This window comes from Wyeomyia smithii, chromosome 2 (assembly GCF_029784165.1).
Source record: "Wyeomyia smithii strain HCP4-BCI-WySm-NY-G18 chromosome 2, ASM2978416v1, whole genome shotgun sequence".
In the NCBI taxonomy this organism is placed as follows: Eukaryota; Metazoa; Arthropoda; class Insecta; order Diptera; family Culicidae; genus Wyeomyia; species Wyeomyia smithii.
The window spans coordinates 211,577,153-211,603,195 of record NC_073695.1 but is presented as its reverse complement, the minus strand read 5'-3'; the positions used below and the strand labels follow the sequence as shown (position 1 = coordinate 211,603,195).

General features: G+C 40.0%; 1 protein-coding gene across 9 annotated transcripts in view; it reads right to left on the bottom strand.

The window, feature by feature from the left end:
• Window positions 1-2,688: 2,688 nt before the first annotated feature.
• LOC129721053 (pantothenate kinase 3) overlaps window positions 2,689-26,043 on the bottom strand; it is a 78,946-nt gene continuing 55,591 nt past the window's right edge. For 6 of the 9 annotated variants that reach the window (XM_055673160.1, XM_055673156.1, XM_055673155.1 and 3 more), the window contains 5 exons: window positions 22,702-23,317; window positions 21,028-21,499; window positions 20,666-20,968; window positions 20,466-20,601; window positions 2,689-3,771 (listed from right to left, as the gene is read on the bottom strand). In XM_055673160.1, coding sequence (XP_055529135.1) covers window positions 3,571-3,771; window positions 20,466-20,601; window positions 20,666-20,968; window positions 21,028-21,499; window positions 22,702-23,071 — 1,482 coding nt within the window. In that variant the 5' untranslated portion in view covers window positions 23,072-23,317 and the 3' untranslated portion in view covers window positions 2,689-3,570. Of the gene's footprint in view, window positions 3,772-20,465; window positions 20,602-20,665; window positions 20,969-21,027; window positions 21,500-21,608; window positions 21,753-22,701; window positions 23,318-26,043 lie in introns of those variants that run through there. The other 3 variants (XM_055673162.1, XM_055673164.1, XM_055673163.1) reach the window with 3 other exon arrangements.

The following is a 26,043-nucleotide window of genomic DNA, read 5'->3' as shown; positions in this document are numbered from 1 at the left end:
GTGTCATTTTAAAGTATCAATGTAAACTGTAACTTTAGGGATTTTAGACACAACCATTTACGAAACGACTGGAAGAAACGATTGTTAAAAAAATAACAAACAATTTAACTAAGAGACTTTTCATGAAGTTATGTAACCGCACGCACACCACATAGCTTAAGTAGTTTTTGTGATTGTTAATAACTCCGCCATTTTGTTTCATTTTTCTTTGTCAAAAATTTTGTTTCTCATGTCTAAATTCACTTTTTAATAAATGCAGATGAATATTTCTCTGTGTCCATTTTTTCTCCTCGAAAAACAAACTACAACTACGTTACCCTGAGAATATCAGTGACGAAGTGACGAAACGTTAGAAAGTATAAAATATTTTGAAGTGCGTTAGACGAATACAGACACAACGTAGCTTTTTTATATACGGCACAATACGAGTTAATGTATTACGGAACTAGTTATAACATGTAGTCTTATTTTCTAAAATCTTCTTCTTCTATACCTATAAAAATGCAGTCCGTTCTGTCTGTCTGTCTGATCCATATAGGCTCGGAAACTACCGAACCGATCGACGTGAAAATTTGTATGTAGGGGTTTTAGGGGCCGAGAAAGGTTTTCATGGGGATAGTTCCAAACGGCCTAAACACAAACGGCCGAATCTCAATACTAACGAAAGGCCGAAAATTCGATCGGCCGAATCACGAAAGGCCGAATTTTATTTTTATTTGACTTTTTTTGGTATAGCTTTTTTTTATTGCATACTTTTTAAGCAACATCAAAAAATGGATAAAAAAATTGAAAACTTGCCTTAAATGTGTAAAATAACTAGTTTTTTTCGTTGAACATTTTTTCTGCAAACAACATTTTGAATTATAAGATGGCAACTTCCGGTGTCTAGAAAACAGCCGAAAATGACAAAATACCACCCAATATGAGTGTTTCTTCAACCAGATTGACGCTCAGAGGCCAGAAATTGTCTCCTAATGCCTTTTTCAAAATCCAAGATGGCGACTTACGGTTTTGGAAAAAAAGCCTGAAGTGACAAAATACCACCCAATATGTGTATCACCGGATCCAGATGCAAGTAGCTTAAAATTGACCTCAGACACCAGTTTGAATTGTTAAATGGCAACTTCTGGGAAACAGCCGAAAATAACCGAATACTACTACATATGGATATTTCGTAATCGAAATGATGTATAGGAGCCAAGCATTGACCCTGGACACCATTTTGAATTCGAAGATGACCACTTTCAGTTTCTAAAAAAAAAACGAAAATAACTGAAATGCATTCAATATATTTTCGGAATAGAGGTGATGTACAAAAGCCGAAAGTTGAGGATGTTGTCATTCCGATAAAACCAATCATTTCAAATGATATAAACAAATCGCAAGGAATCAATGAATTTGAAATGTTTCAAATTATTAAATTCAGTCAGTATCTTATAAACTACGAGCACATTTATTCTAACCTTTTATTGTAGAACGTAATGGGATATAAATGGAATAAAAAAAAATAACAGAAGTAAAAAACACTATAAGAAAACATTCCAAAAAAACATGATTATTAAATGCTCTGTTAACACATTTCACAAAATATAACCCAGTATTTGTCAAAAAGGTGCTCGTGGAAAGTGTCTGATAAATTTGTGTACATCTTCATAATCTAACAGATTTCCAGAAATTGTTTAAGTTTTTAATTTTTTAAGGCAATCAGCTTTTACGCAAAAAGTTTCTATACAAACCTTTATCTTAAGTTTTGCTTTTCACAAAATAATGCGAAATAGAAAATTATGTTTGTTCAAGTAGGGTTCAAGTTTTAAATCTAACTTTTACATATGCAGATATTCGTGATAAAAACAACAGAAAATTTAACCTTGAGTTCCAGCTAACACATCAGCAAAATTTCAGCAACAATTAATATTTTATCGATATGGGAAATTTACAAAGCATTGATGTGTGTAAATAAAACTTACACGCAATAAAAAAGGTCTGCAATACTTTTGACATTGATTTTAAAACAATTTCATTTTTTAAACATTTCTTTTTAATTCAAATTTGAATGTCAACTACACAAACATGCTTGATTCAATAAAAAATGTAGGTTAGATTGGACTTGAATTAGATTTGTAATATTCTTTGTAATTAAAAAAAAAACAACTTAACAATTTACGGTGGGAAAAATTGTGATATTCCAAATAAAATGACGAAACTACAGCTCTTTGCAATATCTGAGATTGAATATATTTTTTCCAAAAAAAACTACATTTTAAGTATATAGCGAAATGCAAAAGAATTGAATTAGCGATGCTTACTTAATATCCGATGGAGGACCCTTAATAGAAAAGAAAATTTCATCAGAATGATGTTTAATTCATGTAAAAATTTAAAAATTCAACACATCGACAGTAGACAAAAAACAAAAGAAAGTGAAATGATTGAGTTTAAATGGAGCAGCAATTTGGATGGTTTCAGCTTCGTTGATAAACTGCTGTACTTTATAAAATGCAATCGCACTTAGTAGCTCATTTGGTTTGGTTTTAGTCTGATATATATATATATATATATATATATATATATATATATATATATATATATATATATATATATATATATATATATATATATATATATATATATATATATATATATATATATATATATATATATATATATATATATATATATATATATATATATATATATACTTTAAATGATATAGTTGATAGATTTGCTTCCTGCAATCGCGTAATGTACAGTTCAAACTACTTGGAATTAATTGTTTCCAATCAATGATTGTACTATAACAAAGTAGAGCTTACACATAACATTTTGATTCCTGCACCTCAAAACAACATTGTTTCCCATGTTTCAAACAGACAAACCATATTGTGCAATAAATAACGCTTACCGCGTATAATAGTACTAGTAAAGAAGAATCAATATGTACCTAACAAAATGTTACAACTGTTCACCTCACATATATTTATTTTCTAACCTCAACGTACTGTACTTAACACTACAAGGAATATTACCTGTCTATTCGAACCGCGTTTTAGATTTTGTTACGTTCGTAAAAATTAAAACCTAAAAAAACTGATTGTTTGAGCTATTATAAAACATACTTAAAGTTTTTCTCGTACTCTATCGTTTATATTTCTTGGCAACATTAAAAATTCTTGAAAATAATCCAAATAAAGAACGAACAGAATCACGCCCGAAGCTGATAAAAATGTGTTGAACATTTTACTTCGTCGATCGTTCAAACGGTGCCTCCGTCGTGTGCAGTAAATTCACATACCTCCGTACGCCAACGATACAATAACAATCTTGCCGTCTCTTCTTTAGTCATTCAAATATTATTCTAAGTCCTAGAACCCCTAATATGTTGCTATCATGTATATTTTTTTATAATTGTCGGTTGCCGCCGTTTTGCTGCTTTGCGCTGTCATTTATTTTTTTGCTTTAACAAATTTTTGTAGTGGCGGCGGCGCGCACTGTGCCAGGAGAATGAAGATTTGTAGTAGAGTTGGTGCAACTTACCCTAACTATCTATAAATCAGTTTGTTCACACTCTATCTAAGCCAGCAGTTCGCTTTCGCTGTTGACGTGCGAGCTCAGTTCCCCATTGAACTGCAACAGGCAACCGATAGCACCGAAATAGCCCTCGTGCTCGAGGAACAAAGCCTTGAGCGTACCCTTCGACCAGTAGTCCATTGCGTACGCGAGCAGCTTCATCGAGATCGGGTTGACGCGCAGGAAGTTTCCGACGAATACCACCTGAAATGGGGGGAAAGTAGGTTTCAGTTTCGTTAGTATACTGTATATCAATTGTTTCTGTTCTAGTATTTTAATAACATAAAATTTTAGAAAGAAAACTTTCAATAATGAAAAGGTAATCGTGAAACAGGAAGATATGCGATCAAGTAACTAACCATGAGTTTTCAATCTGTCTCATCTGTCTTGTTCTCATCTATCTTATCTTGGTATATCAATGCTAAAGCATTAACAAAAATGTAAGGCAAAAAATCAACAATTAGAATTATTAATTCATTATCGGCAACAGTTAGTTGTGACTTTCTCTTACTAGTACAAGAAATCGATTACGTTACCAGGTTGCCTCAGAAAATGTATTGGTAGAACCGAAAGGCTTTACATTGAAGGAAAATCTGGAAATAAAGTAGGGTATCGAACGTCTTCGTCAGTGGTTTTCTTCGGCCCCCTTTTGCATAAGATTGCTGCAGAAAAACTGTCGAAGAAAACCACTGACGAAGACGTTCGATACCCTATTTCTATCTGCAATCTGGTCATGAAATTTTTTCTTTAGACACGAAAAACTTTCTCAGTATAAATATCGTGAGGATAAAAACTTTACGATACATAGAGCAAGTCTATGGCTAGATCGATCAGGCTTGACCGACCATCTTCGAATTGTACAGTCACAGATATAAAAACCTCCATAATAGTTCGATGCTTAATGGCAGTATTACTGAATAAGAAAAAATTAAACACAAATTTCTAAGTCGTCCAACGGCCAAAATTATCCAAATTTAATTATTTCACTTCTTTTCATCAATTGGACATTAAAAAGCAAAGCAAGGCCTTGGTGCTACATTCCGATTCGGAACTTGACCTTATGATTATTTATACACCGACTTCGCAGCCGACTGTTTAGTGTACAGAACAATTTCGGGGCTAGCGCTACGATCCTACTGACACTAACAGTCTCAAGTCTCACTAACAGTCTCAAGCACAGGTCAACCGTGAACTTAACATGAGACTTATAAGGATGTCCCCACCTAGAAAAAAATCGCTAAAAAACAAAATGGTAGACATATTATCGCACACGGCGGCTCGTCGCTAACAACTCAAACAGCGTATTATCGCAACTTTTTTTGCATCAAAAGCGTTAAACACAAAATTTTCTTCAGTTTTTTTTTGTAATCACGCACGCCAATCCAGCACGAGTTGCCGTGCATGAATGTTAATAAGTCCGCCATTTTGTTTTATAGTTTCTTCGAAACATTTCTTTTTCTCATGCGCACCTTTTTTAAAGCCCACTGACGAGGAGAGTATATTTTTTTAACTTTCCTGTTATTTGAAAGGAGTCGAAAGTTGATTACCATTATCAATGGAATGAACATGAACATTTGAATCACCGCAACACCTTTAAATTTTTTTAAAGGAGACGCGTTGTTATTTTTAAGTTCGACGTTTTAATACTGAAAAGGGGACGCATAGGTATTTTTCATCGATTTATTAATACTCTCACACAGCGGCTCGTTGTTAACGACATAAAAAGCGTGCACGATTTTGGCCTTCCTTTTCTCTTGTAGCACACAAGAAAAATATGCACTTTCATTAAAAAAATGTCCGAAAATAAAGTTAGCATAAATTATTGAACAAAGTGCTCTTGCGTTTAAAATATTAGTACGAGCCGCCGCCGTGCGAGATTGTTAATAAGTCCACCATTTTGCTTCAATGTTTCATAAACACATGTTTTTCTCATGCCTCAACTTATCTTTAGATGAGCAGGTTATTTTCATGTGTCACTTTTAACCTCGAAAAAAAAAAATAAGAAAAAACATTTTTTTGAGGCCGACTTTTGAGGAGACCCTCTTAAGGAAAACCACTTTTATTGTCCTTCTCATTCGAATGGAGTCGAAAATTGATACCGTTTATTACATGGTGTGGATTTAAAAGTCTGGATCACGGCATCTCCATTAACTATGCTAGGAAGGAGACGCATGGTTATTTTTAAGTTCGACGTTTTTATGCTGAAATGGGGACGCATGTTTTTTTTTTCCTTTGTTAAGGAAATTATCATCATAAATAGGAAGCTGGTAACCTCAAGGTTACAGAGTCCGTGAAGCGGTTCTCAGTAGAATCAAGCCGTTCGATGTCAGAAGGACTTTTACGCATGGGTTTATTCTCAGGTTCCCTCCTCCCATCCCCGTACTGTGAGCCTTCCCTCATGCTAAATTCCAGAAAAATCGTCATGATTACCTTTCAAGGCAGTTATAACTACTTGGCAGAGTAACTAACGAGCCTCGGTAGAGAAGAGCAGCAGAGTCAATATATAGGCGTGTGGTGAAAATATTCAACAATCCGTCAGTAATCACGGTGACAAAAAAACTTTCCTTTCCGTTATAGTCGTTAGAGATGCAGAGGTAAACAGAGGTTCCCAAACCGACCGTTAGGACGTAGCCGGCATCGTTATCGTGCTATACAAAGCGGGAGCTATTGAATTGTTGTTCATTGAACATGGTGAAAGCAAAGCAAAGCCTTGGTGCTACACTCCAATTCGGAACTCGACTTTCCATTTATCATACACAGACTTCGCAGCCAACTGTTTAGTGCACAGGACGATTGCGGGGCTAAAGCAAACCCACTGACAGTAACAGTCTCTCTTGAGCCGAGACTCGAACCTACAACGAATGGCTTATTAGACCAGTATTGTACCTCGAGACCAGCTGGGAGATAAAAGAAGAAGATACAGTGGTTCTTTTTTGCAACTTCACTAGCTAAGATCCATCACGGAGGAGTAACTACGAAATGTGCGGTCGTTCAAACTCAATCACAAACAAGCTTGATAATGAAGCCATAATTTCGAATGAAATCATATTTGAATTAAGCAAGATATAGTAAAAATCATATAGGTTCATTAAGAACTGTCCCAAACATCTTTTAACTGCTGCGAATAAATTAGAGCTGAAGTTGTAACTTTGTTACTAAATTTTGTTTTAATTGGAATTGATGGAAATGAATATTACAGTACCATATTTAATCCAGTGAAATGACCTCTAAAAATTTTTACATAACAACTTGAGATGAATAGTGCAAAAGATGATGGCGCCCGCGCCAATAGTAAGTGCTGGTTGATTTTCACATATGAGCAATTCTCGCTGAAACTAGGCCACTAGGTGTGACGTCACACCCCGCGCAGAAAATACCTTATGTTCCGTCACGCAGAGTTTTGTCATACGGTGCATTTTTAGCTTAGTCCGAAAGACAGTAAGCCTTCTGTTGAATGAAATGAAAACAGCTAGAGTGTAAAAGCGGGACACGGCCGTCTGCCGTTGTCCACCAAAACAAGACCATTTGTAAAGAAAACCGGACAAATCTTGAAGAAAGACCGCGAACGGTTCTGCTATGCAAGCGTTGGCGAAAATACTTTGCCTTCCGCGATGAATAGTCACTAAAATGTACTAAATGTTAAGCACAAGCAAGAGACAGGCCAAGAAATGCCATAGGCCAGTATAGAACAGCTAGGTATGTGGTGACCGGATCGAAGGGGAAAAGCCTTTCACTCTGAGTTACCTGTAGGGTACAATTTAAGCTTTTGTGTAAATAAAGTAAGTTTAATCTACCGCTCAAGTCTCGAGTTGTAATTCCGTGCCGACGGCACGTACAGGGTTTTCTGGAGAAAGTCCTGGTAGGCTATACCCAGGATATAGGTATACCTACACAAGGTTTTTTAAATTTGATATGAATGCACATAGTTATTAGAAATAGAGAAAAAATGATAATGTCATTTTTGTTTGATCGAATTTGTTGAAGGGGTGAAGCAGTTTTCAGAAAAGTTGAAATTTAAGCAATTCTTGATGTATTATTTGAGCTATATCTCTAGAATTCGTAATGTAAAGTACTACAAGTTGCACTTTTCTATAAAGAGGAATGATAGTGCTTTCATTTGAAGCGATCAGAATTTAGGCCGCCATCTTGAATTAGGCCACCATATTGGATTATATCAGAAAAATTGCGATTTTGACCGTGTTCGTAACTACCGATTTTCGAGCTGAGACCAGCATTGGAAAGCTGAGAAAAAATGCTATAAGATGCCAGAAAAAATTAGGTGAGCATCAGTGTTGACCCATCAATTGAACCTATTTTCCAAGCTGAGTTTTCAAATAATCAACGTACACCGCGCGATCAACGTAGTAATCTGGCTACTGAGACCAAGTGGATGCACATGTTAAAACCCTACTAGCTCCATATACCTATCATAATCGATCGATGCTACAGCTAGTATGCCACTACTGTTTTTTTTTTTTTGAGTTTAGTGAGAAAAATGAATACAACACTAGCATGTTTGATACTAACAAAGCGATAGGCTTCTTATTACTAAGCAATTCAACAACAAAAAATCCCAGTTTTAATATTTTATTTATATTGTCTTTTTTAATTTGGCTGAAACTTTGCATAGACTTTTCTATAGGCAAAAGATGTCATTTTATGCTATTGGTTCAATTTTTTGGAGCACGACTCATTATTGAGAAACTATTGAAAATGCGAGTAGCGTTATAACATGTGCATCCACTTGGTCTCAGTAGACAGGTTACTACGTTATCGCGCGGTGTACGTTGAATATTTTGAAACTCAGCTTGGAAAATAGGTTCAATTGATGGGTTAACACTGATGCTCACCTAATTTTTTTCTTGCATCTTATAGCATTTTTTCAAAGCTTTCCAATGCTGGTCTCAGATCGAAAATTGGTAGTTGCGAACACGGTCGAAATTGCATTTTTCTGATATAATCCAAGATGGCAGCCTGAATTCTGATCACTTCAAATGAAAGCCCTATCATTCCTCTTTACGGAAAAGTGCTACTTCTAGTACTTTACATAACGAATTTTAGAGATATAGCTCAAACAGTATATCAAGAATTGCTAAAATTTCATTTTTTCTGAAAACTGTTCCGCCCCTTGGTGACCAAGGGGTCAGCAAATTCGATCAAACATAAATGGCATTATCATTTTTGCTCTATTTCTATGTGTATTTATATCAAATTTGAAAGACCTTGTGCACCTAGTGGCCTAGTTTCAGCGAGAATTGCTCATATCTGAAACGTAATCAATTAAGCTGAGACATATGGTCTTGACGCGTTAGTGGTTTTCTTGTGGCCTCATATACTTTTAGTTCATTCTGTGCCGAACACGCATCAGTACTGGACGTGTTTGGTGATCGGTCCGATAGAGTATAAAACAAAAGTCGTGTGAACAAGTGTTGGCATTGTTTGCCTGGTCGAGTGAAATAAATCCGGGTTCAAGGTCGTGCCTTTGTGCAAATGTCTCGCATCGTGACTGCCAGCTGGTGCGTAAGCCGATTTGGCTGCTGGCTGGATTGTGCTACAGCAGTGGACGAGACACAAACGAGGAAAAAGAAGAAGCCATCAGTGTCAGCGAGTTGTATCGCTGTGTGGAGTGATCTCACACCTGGCTCGCTGCTGGTGGCTGTTTGGTGCTGCTGTATTGGTGCTGCTGGCTGTAACGGCTGCTACTTCGAACGATCGGACAACCAACCTTACTGGAAGGGAGAAATAAAAAGGTACGTGTTCTTGTCAGCGCTAGTGCGCTAGACTTAGCGCGATGGATGTAGATCCCTCGCCTCCCGCGCCACCATCCCCGAACCCCTCTGACCCTGACCCTTCTGTTACCCCCTCCCCTGTTCATTCTTCAGTCCCCCCTCGCCCCAGGCTTTACCCAGACGGAGCCCAGGGCAGCTATACTGTTTATTTTCGGCCAAAGGCAGGACCGAAATCGAAAAAGTTGAACCTCTTGCAGATTTCTAAAGACCTGACGAAGGAGTACAAGGGCGTGACCGAAATTCCGTCCGGCCTAACAAGCTCCGTGTCGTGGTCGGTAACCTGAAAGAGGCCAACGATATAGCTTGCTCTGAGCTCTTCACACGCGAGTATCGCGTTTACATACCCGCACGAGACGTGGAGATCGACGGTGTCATAACCGATTCGAGTCTGTCCGTCGAGTGTGTACTGCAAAGTGCCAAAGGGTGCTTTAAGAACAAAACGTGTCCCGAAGTAAAGGTGCTCGACTGCAAGCAATTGCGGTCAGCATCGATCATCGGTGGCAAAACAGTATACACTCCGTCAGACTCGTTTCGAGTTACGTTCGCCGGGTCTGCACTACCAAGCCACGTCTCGATCCACCGGGTTCGTCTCCCTGTGAGGCTCTACGTGCCCCGCGTCATGAACTGCCTGAATTGCAAGCAGTTAGGCCATACAGCCGCCTACTGCTGCAATAAGGCACGTTGTGGCAAGTGTGGGGAGTCTCATGCGGATGATTCTTGCAGTGTTAACGCTGAAAAGTGTATTCACTGCGGAGAAAATCTGCATGAGCTCTCGACATGTGCGGTGTACATGCAGCGCAGGGATAAAATAAAACGGTCTCTCAAAGAGCGTTTAAAGCGTTCCTACGCTGACATGCTGAAGAAGACCGTTACCACTTCTCCCGTTACTTCGAACCCCTTCGATCTGTTGTCCTCTGATGAAACCGATTCTGACGATTCACCAGCGGGAGCATCTTACGCCAATCCTGGGGAGTCTAGAAAGAGGAAAAATATTTCCTCTCCTAAACTTCCCAGAAAAGGTCCTAAGATTTCTCAAAGTGAAATGAAAGTTACAAACAAACCAAACAGTGCTGAGGAAAAACCGAAGCAAACTCCTCCTGGGCTGGCAAATTTAAAGTCCCAGAAGGAGTTCCCAGCACTGCCAGGAACATCTAAAACCCCAGTTGCTCCTTTTACACTCCCAGTTGATGAAACAAACTCTGGATTAGTGAAATTTTCTGACATTGTGGACTGGATTTTTGAAACTTTCAATGTACCCGATCCAATTAAAATTTTTCTTACAGCATTCCTCCCAACAGTTAGATCATTTTTGAAGCAGTTGACTGCCCAATGGCCTCTCCTTGCAGCGATTGTATCCTTCGATGCCTAATTCAACTGCGTATATGAAGGATTCTATCTCTGTCTTACAGTGGAATTGTAGAAGTATTTTACCAAAAATTGATTCGTTTAAAGTTTTGATAAATAAAAACAAATGCGATGCATTTTCCCTTTGTGAAACTTGGCTTACTTCAAATATTGATCTCAACTTCCATGATTTTAATATTATTCGCCTTGATCGAGACACCCCATATGGAGGAGTACTTTTAGGGATTAAAAAGTGCTATTCTTTCTATCGTATTAACCTCCCCTCGATTCCAGGCATCGAAGTTGTCGCATGTCAAATGACAATACAAGGTAAAGAGCTTTGTATTGCCTCAATATATATTCCTCCCAGAGCACAGGTTGGGCAACGGTTGCTCTTTGATTTAATAGAACTTCTTCCCTCGCCACGTTTGATTTTGGGAGACTTCAACTCTCATGGCGTGGCTTGGGGTTCCCCATACAATGATAACCGCTCCTCTTTAATCTATAACCTTTGCGATGACTTCGACATGACTATTTTAAACAACGGTGAAATGACACGTATCCCGAAACCTCCAGCGCGCCCAAGCGCTTTGGATCTATCCTTATGTTCGACGTCGCTACGGTTGGATTGCACATGGAAGGTAATCCTCGATCCTCACGGTAGCGACCATCTGCCTATTCTTATTTCAATTACTAACGGGTCAACTCGCATGCGACCAATTGACATTCCGTATGACCTCACACGAAATGTCGATTGGAAGTTATACGAGGAAATGATTTCAAAAGCGGTCGAGTCGATTCAACATCATTCACCACTTGAAGAATACAACCTCTTCGCGGGCTTGATTCTCGACGCCGCGTTGCAAGCCCAAACGAAGAAATATCCCGGCGTAACGATCAAAGAACGGCCTCCCACTCCGTGGTGGGACCAAGAGTGCTCCGATGTCTACACGCAAAGATCCGACGCGTTTAAGGCCTACCAGACGGGAGGTATACCTGGCGACTATTTACGGTATTCGGAGCTTGATACCAAGCTTAAAAGCTTGGCTAAAGCAAAGAAACGTGGATATTGGCGTCGGTTCGTGAACGAGACGTCGAGGGAGACATCGATGAGCACTCTTTGGAACACAGCCCGAAGAATGCGGAATCGCGTAACGGTCAACGAAAGCGAGGAGTCTTCAAGTAGGTGGATATTTGATTTTGCCAGGAAAGTATGTCCGGACTCTGTTCCTGAGCAAAATATTGTTCGCGATGCGTCTCCGGGCCACGACGCGATAGAATCACCTTTAACGATGGCAGAATTTTCAGTTGCCCTCCTGTCCTGTAACAATAACGCGCCTGGATTAGATAGAATCAAATTCAACTTGTTGAAGAATCTACCCGGCAATGCCAAGAGGCGCTTGTTGAACTTGTTCAATAAGTTCCTGGAGCAAAACATTGTACCGCAGGATTGGAGGCAAGTGAAGGTGATCGCCATCCAAAAACCAGGGAAACCAGCTTCTAATCACAACTCTTATAGGCCGATTGCAATGCTATCCTGTATCCGGAAATTGATGGAAAAAATTATACTCCGTCGTTTAGACCACTGGGTCGAATCAAATGGTCTACTATCAGAAACTCAATTTGGCTTCCGCCGTGCCAAAGGGACGAATGATTGTCTTGCGTTGCTTTCAACAGATATTCAGCTGGCGTATGCTCGTAAAGAACAAATGGCGTCTGCGTTCTTGGACATTAAGGGGGCTTTTGATTCCGTTTCTATTGACATTCTTTCGGGTAAACTTCACCGACAAGGATTTTCTCCAATTTTGAACAATTTTTTGCACAATTTGTTGTCCGAAAAGCACATGCATTTTACGCATGGCGATTTGGCAACTTTTCGCATTAGCTACATGGGTCTTCCCCAGGGCTCATGTTTAAGCCCCCTTCTTTACAACTTTTATGTAAATGACATCGACGAATGTCTGGCAAATTCATGCACGATAAGACAACTTGCAGACGACAGTGTAATCTCTGTTACAGGAGCCAAAGCTGCCGATTTGCAAGGACCATTGCAAGATACCTTGGACAATTTGTCTGCTTGGGCTTTACAGCTCGGTATCGAATTCTCTCCGGAGAAGACTGAGATAGTAGTTTTTTCTAGGAAGCATGAACCTGCTCAGCTTCAAACACAATTAATGGGTAAAACGATTTCTCAGGTTTTGGTACACAAATATCTTGGTGTCTGGTTCGACTCTAAAGGCACCTGGGGTTGTCACGTGAGGTATCTGATGAAAAAATGTCAACAAAGAGTGAATTTTCTTCGTACAATAACCGGACAATGGTGGGGAGCCCATCCAGGAGACCTTATAAGGCTTTACCAAACAACGATATTGTCTGTTATTGAATACGGGTGTTTCTGCTTCCGCTCCGCAGCAAACACACATTTGATCAAACTGGAGCGAATACAATATCGTTGTTTGCGTATCGCCTTAGGTTGCATGCAGTCGACCCATACGATGAGTTTGGAGGTTTTAGCTGGAGTACTACCATTGAAAAACCGCTTCTGGAGCCTGTCTTCTCGTATTCTAATCAAATGTGAGGTCTTGAACCGTCCCGTGATTGAAAATTTTGAAAGGTTAATCGAACTTAATTCTCAAACCCGTTTTATGACATTGTATTTCAATCACATGTCCCAAAATATTAACCCTTCTTCGAATATTCCAAATCGTGTCGACTTATCAAATACTTCTGATTCTACTGTGTTTTTCGATACATCCATGATAGAAGAAACTCGTGGAATCCCGGATCATTTACGCGTGCAGCAGATCCCTAAAATTTTTTCCAATAAATATCGAAACATCAACTGCGACAATATGTACTACACTGACGGATCACTTCTTGATGGGTCCACTGGCTTCGGTATCTTCAATAACAATTTAACCGTCTCCCATAAGCTCGATAATCCTGCTTCTGTTTACGTCGCAGAATTAGATGCAATTCAGTACACCCTAGGGATTATCGAAAAAACGCCTACGGACCATTATTTCATCTTTACGGACAGTCTCAGTTCCATTGAGGCTCTCCGATCGATGAAAGATGTTAAGCACTCTCCGTATTTCCTGGGGAAAATACGGGAATATCTGAGTGCTTTATCCGAAAAATCTACTCAGATTACCTTAGCGTGGGTCCCTTCTCACTGCTCGATACCGGGTAATGAGAAAGCGGACTCTTTGGCTAAGGTGGGCGCAACAAACGGTGATATTTATGAAAGACCAATTGCCTTTAATGAATTTTTCGCACTTGTACGTCAGAATACGATCATCAGTTGGCAAAATGCTTGGACCAGAGGGGAATTGGGAAGGTGGTTACATTCCATAATCCCCAAAGTATCGACGAACCCGTGGTTCAAGGGGTTGGATGTAGGTCGGGATTTCATTTGCGTGATGTCCCGGCTTATGTCCAATCACTATAGATTTGACGCGCTCCTCCGTCGTGTTGGGCTCGGGGAAAGTGGTATCTGTGCCTGTGGTGAAGGTTATCACGACATAGAGCATGTGGTTTGGTCATGCCCTGTACACCGTGACGCCAGGTCTAAATTAATAGCTTCCCTGCAGGCCGAGGGTAGACAGCCGGCTGTTCCTGTTCGTGATGTCTTGGCGAGCCGTGACCTATCCTACATGTCCCTTATATACGTTTTCCTGAAATCCATCCACGCCCCAGTCTAGTCCCGTTCCCCTCCGTCTACACCCAACAAAACGACAAGAACACGTTTGAACCTTAAGCACAAAACCAGCAACCAGACCCCGCACAATAGAACCAGGACCCAAGGACTACGAGCCTCTGTCCCAACTCACGACATCGTGGCTCAGCAGAACGAATCCATACATGCCATTCGACGATTATCAGACAACCATTGAACAACAAAACACTGATTGGAAATCCCATGCTAGTTTTAAGTTAGACTTAATTTCAGCTCGTAGTCGGCAGCGAGGATAAAAAATTTGCTTTAGTTTTTAAGTCATCAGATATAATTGGCGCCGTTAAACAATAAATTGTATTTGTGCCGTGTCAAATAAATGTTATGTGAAGAAAAAAAAAAAAATATACTTTTAGTTGTGTGAAAATGTCTTTATCGCGTTCAAAGGAAACGATAGTTAAAGCGCATCGAAAGTTGAAAATGTTTCAGAAATGTTTAGAACAACGTCGTTCAGTTCCGTCGCATTAAAGACGGTCATTTTGATGTTAATGACTGTTCGCGTAAAGGAAGGCAAAAAACCTTCGAAGACACTAAATTGGAGGATTATTCGATGAGGCTCCAAATGCAGGAACAACTTGCTTCGACACTAGGAGTTACCCGCCAAGCCATTTTCAAGCAATTGCATGCTTTTTAAATCAAGGAACTTGGGTTTCTTGTGATTCGGAACCAAAGAACGTTGAGCGTCGTTTTTAACAATTACCTCAGCAGCAAAAAAGTAAGGGTTTTCTCCTGCGTATCGTTACCGGTGATGACTTTCGGCTCGCCCATATATATTTGCTGCAAAGTTTATGCTGTACATTTGGTGGGATTATAAAAAGCAAAGCAAAGCCTTGGTGCTACATTCCGATTCGGAACTTGAGTTTCTGTTTACTATACACAGACTTTGCAGCCAACCGTTAAGTGTACAGGACAATTGCGGGGCTAGCGCTACGATCTCTCCCGAGTCGAAACTCGAACCTACGATGACTGGCTTGTTAGGCCAGCATCGTATCTCGAGACCAGCTGGGGAGGCGTGGGATTATATCGATGTTATTTATTATGAACTGTTGAAACCGAACGAATCATCACTGGGAAACGGTATCAATTTATTTATTTACAAATTACCAACAGGCAGAAATAGCCCTAGTGGTTACTAAAGCATTAATAAACTAATACATCAATACAATAAACTACGGAACATTGAAACAAATTTAGACCTGATGACGCGAGCAGACAGATGAAAATCGAACACTTGTGAAACACGATTGAACGCTTTTTGAAGGCCAATAATGGCACTGTTTGCGCTGTAGTTGGTGCGGCGGAATGGAATGTGAAGCAATGAAACTCTGCGTAATACTCTTGAGGGTGCGTTTAAATTGATCTGACGGAGAATTGTAGGGCAATCAATCCTAGCGGTGAGGGCGTCGGAAACCACCATGGCGCGTGCTGTTTCTCGGCGCAGTTAAAGTGTGTCAATATGAAGGAGCTGACAACGGTCTTCGTACCGAGTATTCCGCATAGGCTGTCTCCAAGGGGGCAAACGGAGGGCATAGCGAATAAACCGATGCTGGATGCTTTCGATGCGATGAATTGCGTTGTTCTAATGAGGGACCCAAACTGGATAGCAGTATTCCAGACAGGACCGAACCAGTGAAATGTAAAGAGAAACCAAGCAGCGAATGTTCCTGAAGTCGCGTGTCATTCGAATAATCAGTCCCAACTGCCTGGAAGCTTTCGCAACGATGAAGGAGACATGTTGCTTAAATGTGATTTTAGCGTCGATAATAACTCCAACATCGTTAACATGGTCTACACGCTGTAATGGTGCGCCGTTCAGATTATACTCGAAAATCAGTGGGTTGTTTTTCCTCGTGAAAGTAATTAGTTGGCACTTGGTGGGATTAAGAACCATGCGATTCAGTTCACACCAGTGTGAAAATTCGTTCAACTGTTGTTGCAGAAATAGAGCGTCGCTGTTATTATTGATTTTGAGAAATAACTTCAGATCGTCCGCAAATGCCAGTCGGGGACATTTTAATGATTTTATTATGTCGTTGAAGAAAAGCAGGAACATTAACGGGCCCAAGTGACTTCCTTGTGCAATCCCTGAAGTTGCAGAGAATGATTCAGATAAATCGTCGCCAATTTTCACACTTATCGTCCGTCCTGAGAGATAAGAATCCAGCCAGCTCAACAGGTTGCCAGAGAAAACAAATCGGTCCAGTTTTGCAATGGCAATGCGGTGGTTAATCTTGTCAAATGCAGCAGTCAGATCAGTGTAGATCGCGTCGGTTTGAGACCTCTCAACGAAGCTATCGATTACATAACCGGAGAAACAGATAAGGTTCGTCGCATAAGAACCATTTGATCAATACCATTTGATGCGATAAAACCAGGGAAAACAGCAACAATACGAGCAGATGTGATTCTACTGCAGGACAACGCTCGGCCTCACTCTGCAAAATCGTTTATACTTACACACGAACGCTCAAATGTCGAAGTTGTACCTGACCCGCCTTTACCGCCTCTCCCACACGGTTGTGACATCGGGTTCGATTCCCGATCGAGTCGAGGATCTTTTAGAGCTGGATATTTTCTCGACTGAGCACTGGGACACGGTGTATCGTTGTACTTATCCTACACATGCAAAATGTGCCAAAAAAAATATCGATATTGTTTTTGAGCTATTTTTTCAAAATAAATTGCCTTCTTAGTAAAAAAAAAGCAAGGACTTTTTTCTCTCTTCTGTACAGAGCTTATACGCAACTGCATCCATTGATTAGAATTATTGTATTGTAATCTACCAGTATCACTTCGCCAAATTTCTAAAGACCTTATTAGGCCATTTCCAAACAATGACATCCAGAACAGTGTTCTACAATTGCAGAGTACGTGTTCAGCAGTTTCAGTTTCTAACTGGCAAAAACGGAATGCTGTTGAATGGGCTTGTCCCATTTATCTAGATGATACCTGACCAGTCAATAGACCAGTAATTACCCGAAGATCATTTTTCCCAAGATTCAAAGCCTGGACCTTGGCTTTTATTGCAGCCGGTCAGTACTCAGAGGACTGAAAAAAAAAAGTTCATGGTAGAGTTTTAAGACTTCGGGACTCCACAAAATGGTTCCGGACCGATAAAATATGGTTCTGAAACATCTTACTAGAATCTTGGTTTTTTCCGTTTCCAACATCCAATGTAGAGTTACTTCATTCGCCAATTGGCTTAATGAAAGAATGCTTCGATTTACATGTAAAAGATTCAAATGCATTGAGAGCCGCTTGACTCAGAAAATAAGCGCATTTTTGCAAATCTTTATTAACTTTTTGAACAGATCTCCACGCATTTACTAATAGCATAAATTTCTGTTCGAAAGACCGTTGGATAATGTCCCATTGGTACAGGGCCGGATTAAGGCGCTGCGGGCCTGGGGCAAATTTGTTTGTGAGGTCCTCTTTTCGTAAAACCTTTAGAGGTATCGTTCTGGAAGGTGACGAGCAAAAAAAAGGTCGCCCCAGGACTAGGGGGGGCCCTTGAATCGGTAGGCTTGGGGCATTTGCCCCCTTTGCCCCCCCCCCCTTAAATCAGGGCCTGCATTGGTATAACTTTACTGATTCCAGGGTCAAACACTCCTGATCCAGTATTTTATATCATCTTCGACCCATCGGCAAATATTACAATGAAACCTGGCCGCAAACACGGCCCACCAAATAGCGGCTTGATTTAACAATTTTGAAGAGAACGTCATAGTTTGTCTTTTTTGTCATCCAATCTTCTATTGTATTAACATCTGAGTTTACCTTCAAATCACTTTAAACAGCCTGCTGCTTTACGAATTGGTGTAAGGGTATCAAATTAAGAAAAGTATCCAAAGCAGCTGATGGTAGGTATACTTCTTATTGCTCTGGTTATTGATATTACAGGCAAGCCTATGCATTTGCCTAATTTCACTAGAACCGTTACATCATTAAGTGCAGCATTTGTGAATTACGGACGACCTATTGCCGAAAAAATCCAGTCGATTGTTTTTGCTCGTAATCCCCATGTTTTCCCCACAGCTTTACTACAGACTCACAGAGCATTCTTGTCTGGGTGGGAGTTCCAGCTCAGTTTTTTTCAAAAGTAACACCGAGGCCTTCTTCTGAAAACTGAATCTGAACTCCATTCAGAGTAGGCTTTATTCTTCTAGAAAAAGGTACTAAGACACATATTTTAAATTTCTACACCATTTAAAGTCCCATTAAGCGCTGTTTGTAACCGATTAGATATCGTGTCATCAAGCTTCTCACAAACTATTATGGTAACATCATCTGCGTAGCCAATCACCTCATATCCGAATTTTGCTAGCCTTTTAAGGAGTTCGCCTACTACTAAGGATCACAATAAGGGTGAAAGTATTCCTTCTTGAGGACAGTCCTTAATCGATCTAATAGTTAGTTGAACACCTCCAAGGGCAGCAGAGATTTTTTGAGATTTAAGTATCGTCATTATCCATTCGATAAAACAGTTATCCAGGCCCCACGCATTGAACTATAGTTCAATGTTCGGATGCATTGTCGTAAGCTCCATCAATTTAGGAAAAGCAACCATAGCGATTTTCTTGGTTTGAAGCGATTTTTGATAGTCAGCCTATACACCAGAGAGACGCCGAGACACTCACCGTTAAGGCAACTGTCAACATCAAAACGGGATAGATGAAGAAAAAAAAACATCAAAACGGGCGAGCTGTATAATTTTGCATTACCGTTATCCGTTTCGATGTTGACAGTTGCCTTAAGGGTGAGTGTCTCTACGTCTCTCTGGTGTGTAGGCTCTTTAATTTTTGATTTTATTAACTAACGGTTGTATCGCCGTTATTGTAGAGAAACAGCTATCGAGTCAGGGAAGTTAGTTCTCATCAGCAAGCACTTAGTTGCGCATCTAATATTTTTTTTCTCAAACAGCCATCGTTAATACAGCGATGAATAGTTTTAATCTTTCAAAAAGACGGTTAAAATAATTGTCAAATTAGGTAGGTTTTTTTAATTCTATCAGAAATTATTATGCTATTAGTGAAGCACACGGTGGGAATAACGAAAATATTGTCTAATTTCTTCTTCATTTACTAAATGATTCTCAAAAGTTATGAGGAAAAATTAATAAGAGCAACTTTAAGAGAAAGGACGGAAACCCAACATATTCAATTTTTATGATACTCGTAATTATGATACTCGTAATTATGGTATTTTTTTCTATCATATTCTGTAAAGTGAATGGCAAATATTAATTTTAGTTTAAACAAATAGAACCGATCTCAATCACTCGAAAGAAAGCGTTTCATATTTAACCTTTGCCCGAATTTTTTTTCAAAATGTAGGAAATATCAATCAACACTTTTTCTAATTAGTTTTAATTAGAGGCAAACCAGCTAAAATCTGAATACCTCTTAATTAAAGAAATGAAAAAATAGCTTCAAACAGTCCAAATTTTGCTGATAAAACGAACTACGTAAATAATACGTCAAAATGATCTAAATCTTTGTGTCATTCTGTATGAATTCCTTAAAGTAATTTCAACCATTACACTGTATTTTTAATATATTTATTTAAAAACCAAACGACGTGCAATGATGTAATCCCCTGAATTTATTATTGTTTGAGCTTCAATTTCCCATGTACACCCGCACCACACGAATACCGGTGGCTATAAAGCGCCAGTTGATTGGCAAAACTGCACCAGAAAATTACGAAACCCTTCGCAGTATGTTAACCAGTAGAATATAAACCGCATAATTATCATCATTATAAGCTGAAGATAAACGATAATTGTTTTGTATTGCATACCATTCGGCTCTACCATTTCGAAGAAGCCCGCTCCACCCGATATCGGGGCCACCCGCATAAGCTTATACCCATAAAATTTGCACTTATAGAAAATCGAATAAACGGCTTATTTGAGCGGTAACACAAAGCCCAGTGTGGCTACTTGAACCTACGCCAACAAATTTGGCAATATGTTATAGCCTGAGAGTTATAGCTAGGTTCGAATATAGTAAAATCCTAAAAACACTCACCCGATCGATCTTCTCGTTGCTAGCGCACATTCGAGCAATCGAACCAATGTTGTTCGTAATCGTTACGAGCGTTGCATTAGCCAGATCCTCCTTTGAGACGCTCGCCCTCCGCTCGGCAAGATTCATTTGTCCGAAACTAAAATAAATGTATGCAGATAAAAAAAATGCTATTAACACGTATTACACATTCGACTAGTCACCTGGAAGCCACTAAATCCCCGGGAAGACCAAACCGCTCGTAATCTCCCCCATAGATATCCTTCACCAACTTATCGACCCGCGTGTGGTCTCCTTTGGTAGCAAACTGAATAGCCTCCTCGAACGTATTGCACCCCGTTAGCAGACAACATAGGCCCAGGAATGTTCCTCCACCGAGACTGGTGCCGGAAATGCGCTTATAGTTGTCTGGCCCACGCACCGCTAGCACCGAAACACCCGAGCCTACGTTCACCAGGATAAACGGGTAGGGTTGACTAAAATCGAACTTTTTCTTTGAACTTATACTGCAACGAAACAAGATGTTAATTTCGTAAAAAAAACGAGTCGTCTTCAAGTAAATTACCTAATATCACTAGCATTTGCCCAATAGTAACACTCACAGGGGTTGTGCATCTCGGCGAATAGGATTCCTTTAATGAGGGCATCGAGCTCATCGAACTTAGCCAACTTCATGTTGACCTCATACTTGAAGTTATCCTCGAACTTGAAGGCACCACCTCCGGTGGCACAGACCGTCGTCACCAACTGGGCCATACCTTTCCGTTTGGCCAAAGCTAAGAATTTATCCATCTCAGCCGTCGGGAATCGGATGAAATGCAGTGATCCACGTCGACCCCGAATCTCAACATCATCCATCTGCAGGTGCGTGTCCCGGTGGCCTGTATCCCCGTAGGCCGAATGCTTGGTTAGATATCGCCGAATGTTGCGCAATACTTTGGCCTCCTGGTCCAGCTCGCCAGGTGTGATGTCCTTTGGCTCGAAGTACACCAACTTCGTTAAGGTGCCGCCGATGTCCATACCGAACCATGGCATGGCTGTAAGAAAACAATAACAAAAAAGTTTGTACGTCAGAGGATCTAATTGGAAAGTTACGCCTTCAAAAATCGGATAGTAATGAAAAGAAATTCAAAAAGTATTGGATACCATCTAGAATAGCGGATATTTGGTCTAGAATCACCTTTGGCACACTAACAGCCCACATCATGCCCACTTGATAGCACGTTGCGGCACTTTATGACCAATCAAACAAACTCAGCAAAGTCAAGGACTAAAGTGCATAGCAGACAGCGCAGACATCGGAGCAATATCAGTAGGGAAATAGGCGCTCCTTTGATTGCTACCGCAGCTAATCTCTCGCTAACTTCACGCCTCGTGCCTTTCCTTTAACATGTGTCGGATCACGTGCCAAATCTGCGATTACGGAGATGTCGACGATCGGTTGTTTGAAACGACTAGTTTCGCGGAATAGACATGTTCTTTTTGCGATAACAAGAAATTGTATTTTTATTGCTTATCTGTAAACTAAACCGGTTCCAAAGCACGCACACACACTCATTTTATGTGTATTTAAGCGTTTGGCGATGGCTTGGTCAAGGGTGCATTCGCTAATCAAGTCTGCGGAACTGAGCCAAGCACACGCACGCTGGCAGGTGCACTCGCGCGGGTACTACACTTGCCCAAGGTTCGAAAGGGTTCAAGGGGAAAAGGCTAGTTTTCCCACACATTGTTTGCAGTACTACAAGCTCTGTGTACGAAATCAAGCATGATTGTTTATTTTTACTACAACCGAACGTGCAACAGAGGATATATCAACAAACAAATCAACGGTTGTTCGTCGATTAATAACAATAAAGATAGCAGTCATAACAGCAAACTATAGGAATACTTACAAATACATAGCTCGATTCATTCAAGTTCTAAATCAACTCATTTTATAGTTTATTAAGAAGTTTCGTGAACTCTATTTTTTCTAACTCGGCATGAATTATCATATTGAATCAAGAAAATTAATCATTCGAAAACAATGGTTTCGAATTTCTACGAACAAATCGTTAAAACGGAGCACATTAATTACAAAGAAAAATTACTGGGAACAAATAACTATATGAAAGCTGGCGACAAAAAGAATTATCTACCACATTTGAAGGAGAAAAAAAATATTAAGAAGCAAACATCCTTTCTGTTAAGCTAATTTGTACAGCGATTGTTAGTGCATAATCAAAGAATAAAATCTTACATATCGGTTCATCGTCTCCCGTGTCATGTGTGCGCCCATTGATGACACCGGTGGACAGTCTCGCATCCACTTCGTCATCAAAATCTTCATCCGATGAGTCCTGCTGCTGTGGTTGCGCATCCTCTGGTTCCTCTTCCTGGTCACTGTCATCCTCGTTCTGCTTGCACCCCACCTTACTACTGGCGGCATTTATCACCCGCCTCCTTCGGCGACGACGGCGCCGGAAGCGAGCCGGTCCGCCACTGACACTGCCCGACAGTCCCTGGTTGGACGAGATGGACGAAGTCGACGACGAGGCCGACGGAGAGCTGGAGGCCGCCATGCGGAACTCCTTGTACGGTTTCGATTTCGGGTTGGCCTGGGGGGACATTTTGCGCTTGTGCTTACGTCGATAGTAGCGGAATGTGGCGTAGGTCCACCGTGTACTGGCGGTGGCAGCGGCGTCAATTACGGTGAGATACTCATTGCAGACATTTGCCAACAAACCATCTTCCGCAGTGGCATCCGAAGGCGGGGTGGCAGGTGGAGTTGGCAAGCATGGCACCGATGGTGGCGGCGGCAGCGGACGATCGTGTCGCGCACGAAAGCGCCTCTCGATGACAGCGAATAACGCCACCTAGGGAGAAAACGAAACGAGCAAGGAAAATACGGGGTCGATTGGTTACTTTGGTTGTGCACACTAGATTTTTTTTATAGACATACAAAGGGTGTTTAATGACTCGAATTGAAATTGTTAAATATGAGTTATGAAAGCGCACATGGAATTATCGATCACGGTTAATAACAAATCTAAAGAATAAAAGCATTAGTGCAATGCAAGTTCTAGCGTAGGGGAAAGTAGGTAAAGACGGACACTGCGGGTAAGATGGACACTTTTAATGTTTCACAAACTAAAATGTATTATGATAGTTGAGTGATGCAAATACCTTCTTTATAGTGTGTTAATGCTTTTGAGTTGCATTATCGGTTTTCAGCAAGCAAACTGTCAAATTTGTAAGTAAAACAAAGAATATTTTCGTGAACGCGCAATTTGATGTAATTTTTATTCCACGGAAAATAGTGAAAAACTCGTGAAACTTACGTGTTTTCATTTGTTCACAATAGTAAAGTAATTAATTAGTCTTTCCTCGGTTTTTTAGTGAAAATCCAGCAGATTTTCGATGTTCCGATGAAGAGCTACGATCGTTTGAAAAATTTACAACCAGGTCGGGCAAGACGGACACACTAAGGTAGAGAAAGATGGACATACGGATTTTCCAAGAATTTTCACATGTAGCATCTGTTGTGTACTACAGATGTTCACAAAGTACACCCGCGAGAGAAACCAGCAGATATTAATCATTTAGCAGTTAGAACAGGCCATATAGGCGGAGAATTTTCGCCTTCATCGAAACCCATCCTCTCAAACTGTTCACGTGATGTATAGATGGACTTTAATAACGTAGAGTAATGTATGGCCATCACTTAACACATAAATCAAAAGAATACTTAACGTACTACATCTTTTTTGTGAGTGTCCACCTTTAGCCTCGTAGTGTCCATCTTACCCACCCCAAGTGTCCGTCTTTCCCAACCATGACAAAAAACAGCAATTTGTAGTCTTATTTTTGAAGACCCAAAATACATAAAACTTGGAGGAAGTTCACTAAAACCAAAAATGATTATGAAAACAAATGTCCTTAAGTTTCAATTTGTATGACTACTGCGATCTAAATAGCAATACCTAAGTAATTATTTAGATTAAACCTTAGGATGTCCGTCTTTACCTACTTTCCCCTACATGTAGAGAAACTTACGGAATGCTGCTCAACTAAATGACAAAATGACACTGATATTAACTTTAAAGCGACATTCTGTTTACAGCTTAAAAACATGATGAATAATGATGTCATTGTTTGCTTCGACCAATACTGTTAGGATATAAAGTGCATTGTTCAAGATAAGATAATTAGGTTTCACGGTCTCTAGAAGGTAACGGATATCCTCAAGGGTCGAGTAATAGTCTCAGTATAAAAATATCCCGCACGTCAACAGCAAGTACAAATATAAGCTAAATTTGTAGAAGAATTAGCGAGATTCGATAAATATGTTCTATTTATTGTTGGTATGTATGGAGGCAATCTATTTCTAGGTGGCAGAATCGTTGACATGGGAAACGGAGATCAGTTTACTGGGCGACTTGACGAATGAGTTGTGTAAAAAATGAAAATGCGTATAAAAGCGGGAGGAATAACCACATGATTCATGAGAAGTGACAGAATAAAGTCGCTGGTACAATGATTTAAGTACCAAAACAACGTCTGATATCTGGTGTAACTCTTGCAAAAACTTCCGAAAATTTGTAAAATTGTGCTTAATAACCACAGAGTCAAATTAGATGAGCTAGCATTTAAGAGAATGCGTAGATTAAATCATTCATGAATGCTCACGAATGAACAAGCTGGGTGCCGCGTTTCTCAACAATTGATAAAAAAAGCCAAACGTCTCTAACTTTCGGTGGAAAATGTAGCATTGATTACGAATTTTCGCAGAGAATCAATTCACCGTTACGTCCTTGAGTTCAATCAGCAGTCGGCAGAGTATCTTTTGCATGGTGAGTCGTCTGAAGCGTCTAAAACGCATAATCAGCCGCTAAAATGGTGGTCAGACTTTTTTGGGATTCGCAAAACATAATATTCATTGACTGTCATGAACTTGGCAAAACGACCGAATAACAATATTACGGTATGTTATTGGATCGATTGAAAGGCGGAGAAAACAAGTGCTCTTTCACGAAGACAACGCTCCCGCTCATTCTGCTCACAGGCACGATTGATAAAATGAATAAATTTCACTACGAAACTCACCCTTTGAGTTGTTAGTGAAACATGGTTTCAAGAAAATTATATTCTAAATACGTAATGCTACTTTCTTCGTTCGTTCATATTACAGGTTCAATTTTTTTTGTAAATTGAAATTTTATGTTATTTTCAATAACTTTTAGCAAAAAAAAATTTGTTCGGTACATTTTTTTTACGAAGCGTTATCAATTATCTACAACTCATTCACAGACAGTTTTTCTATCCCACCAACTAGCCACTGTGACTGTGCCAAGTTTCATTCCAACAAAAATAGATTTTTTTTCTGTACACTAAAAACCGCGTAAATTCCGGAATCCGCGTAAAAAAACCGCGTAAATTCAGGGAATCCGCGTTAAAAAAAACCTGCGTTATTTTTGCGATCCGAGTGAAGAGAAACCGAAATCCGCGTAAAAACCACGTAAATTCCGGAATCCGCGTAAAAAAGCCGCGTAAAAAAAAAGCGACCTTAGTGTATTTCCAGGACATTTGACGCCATTATTCT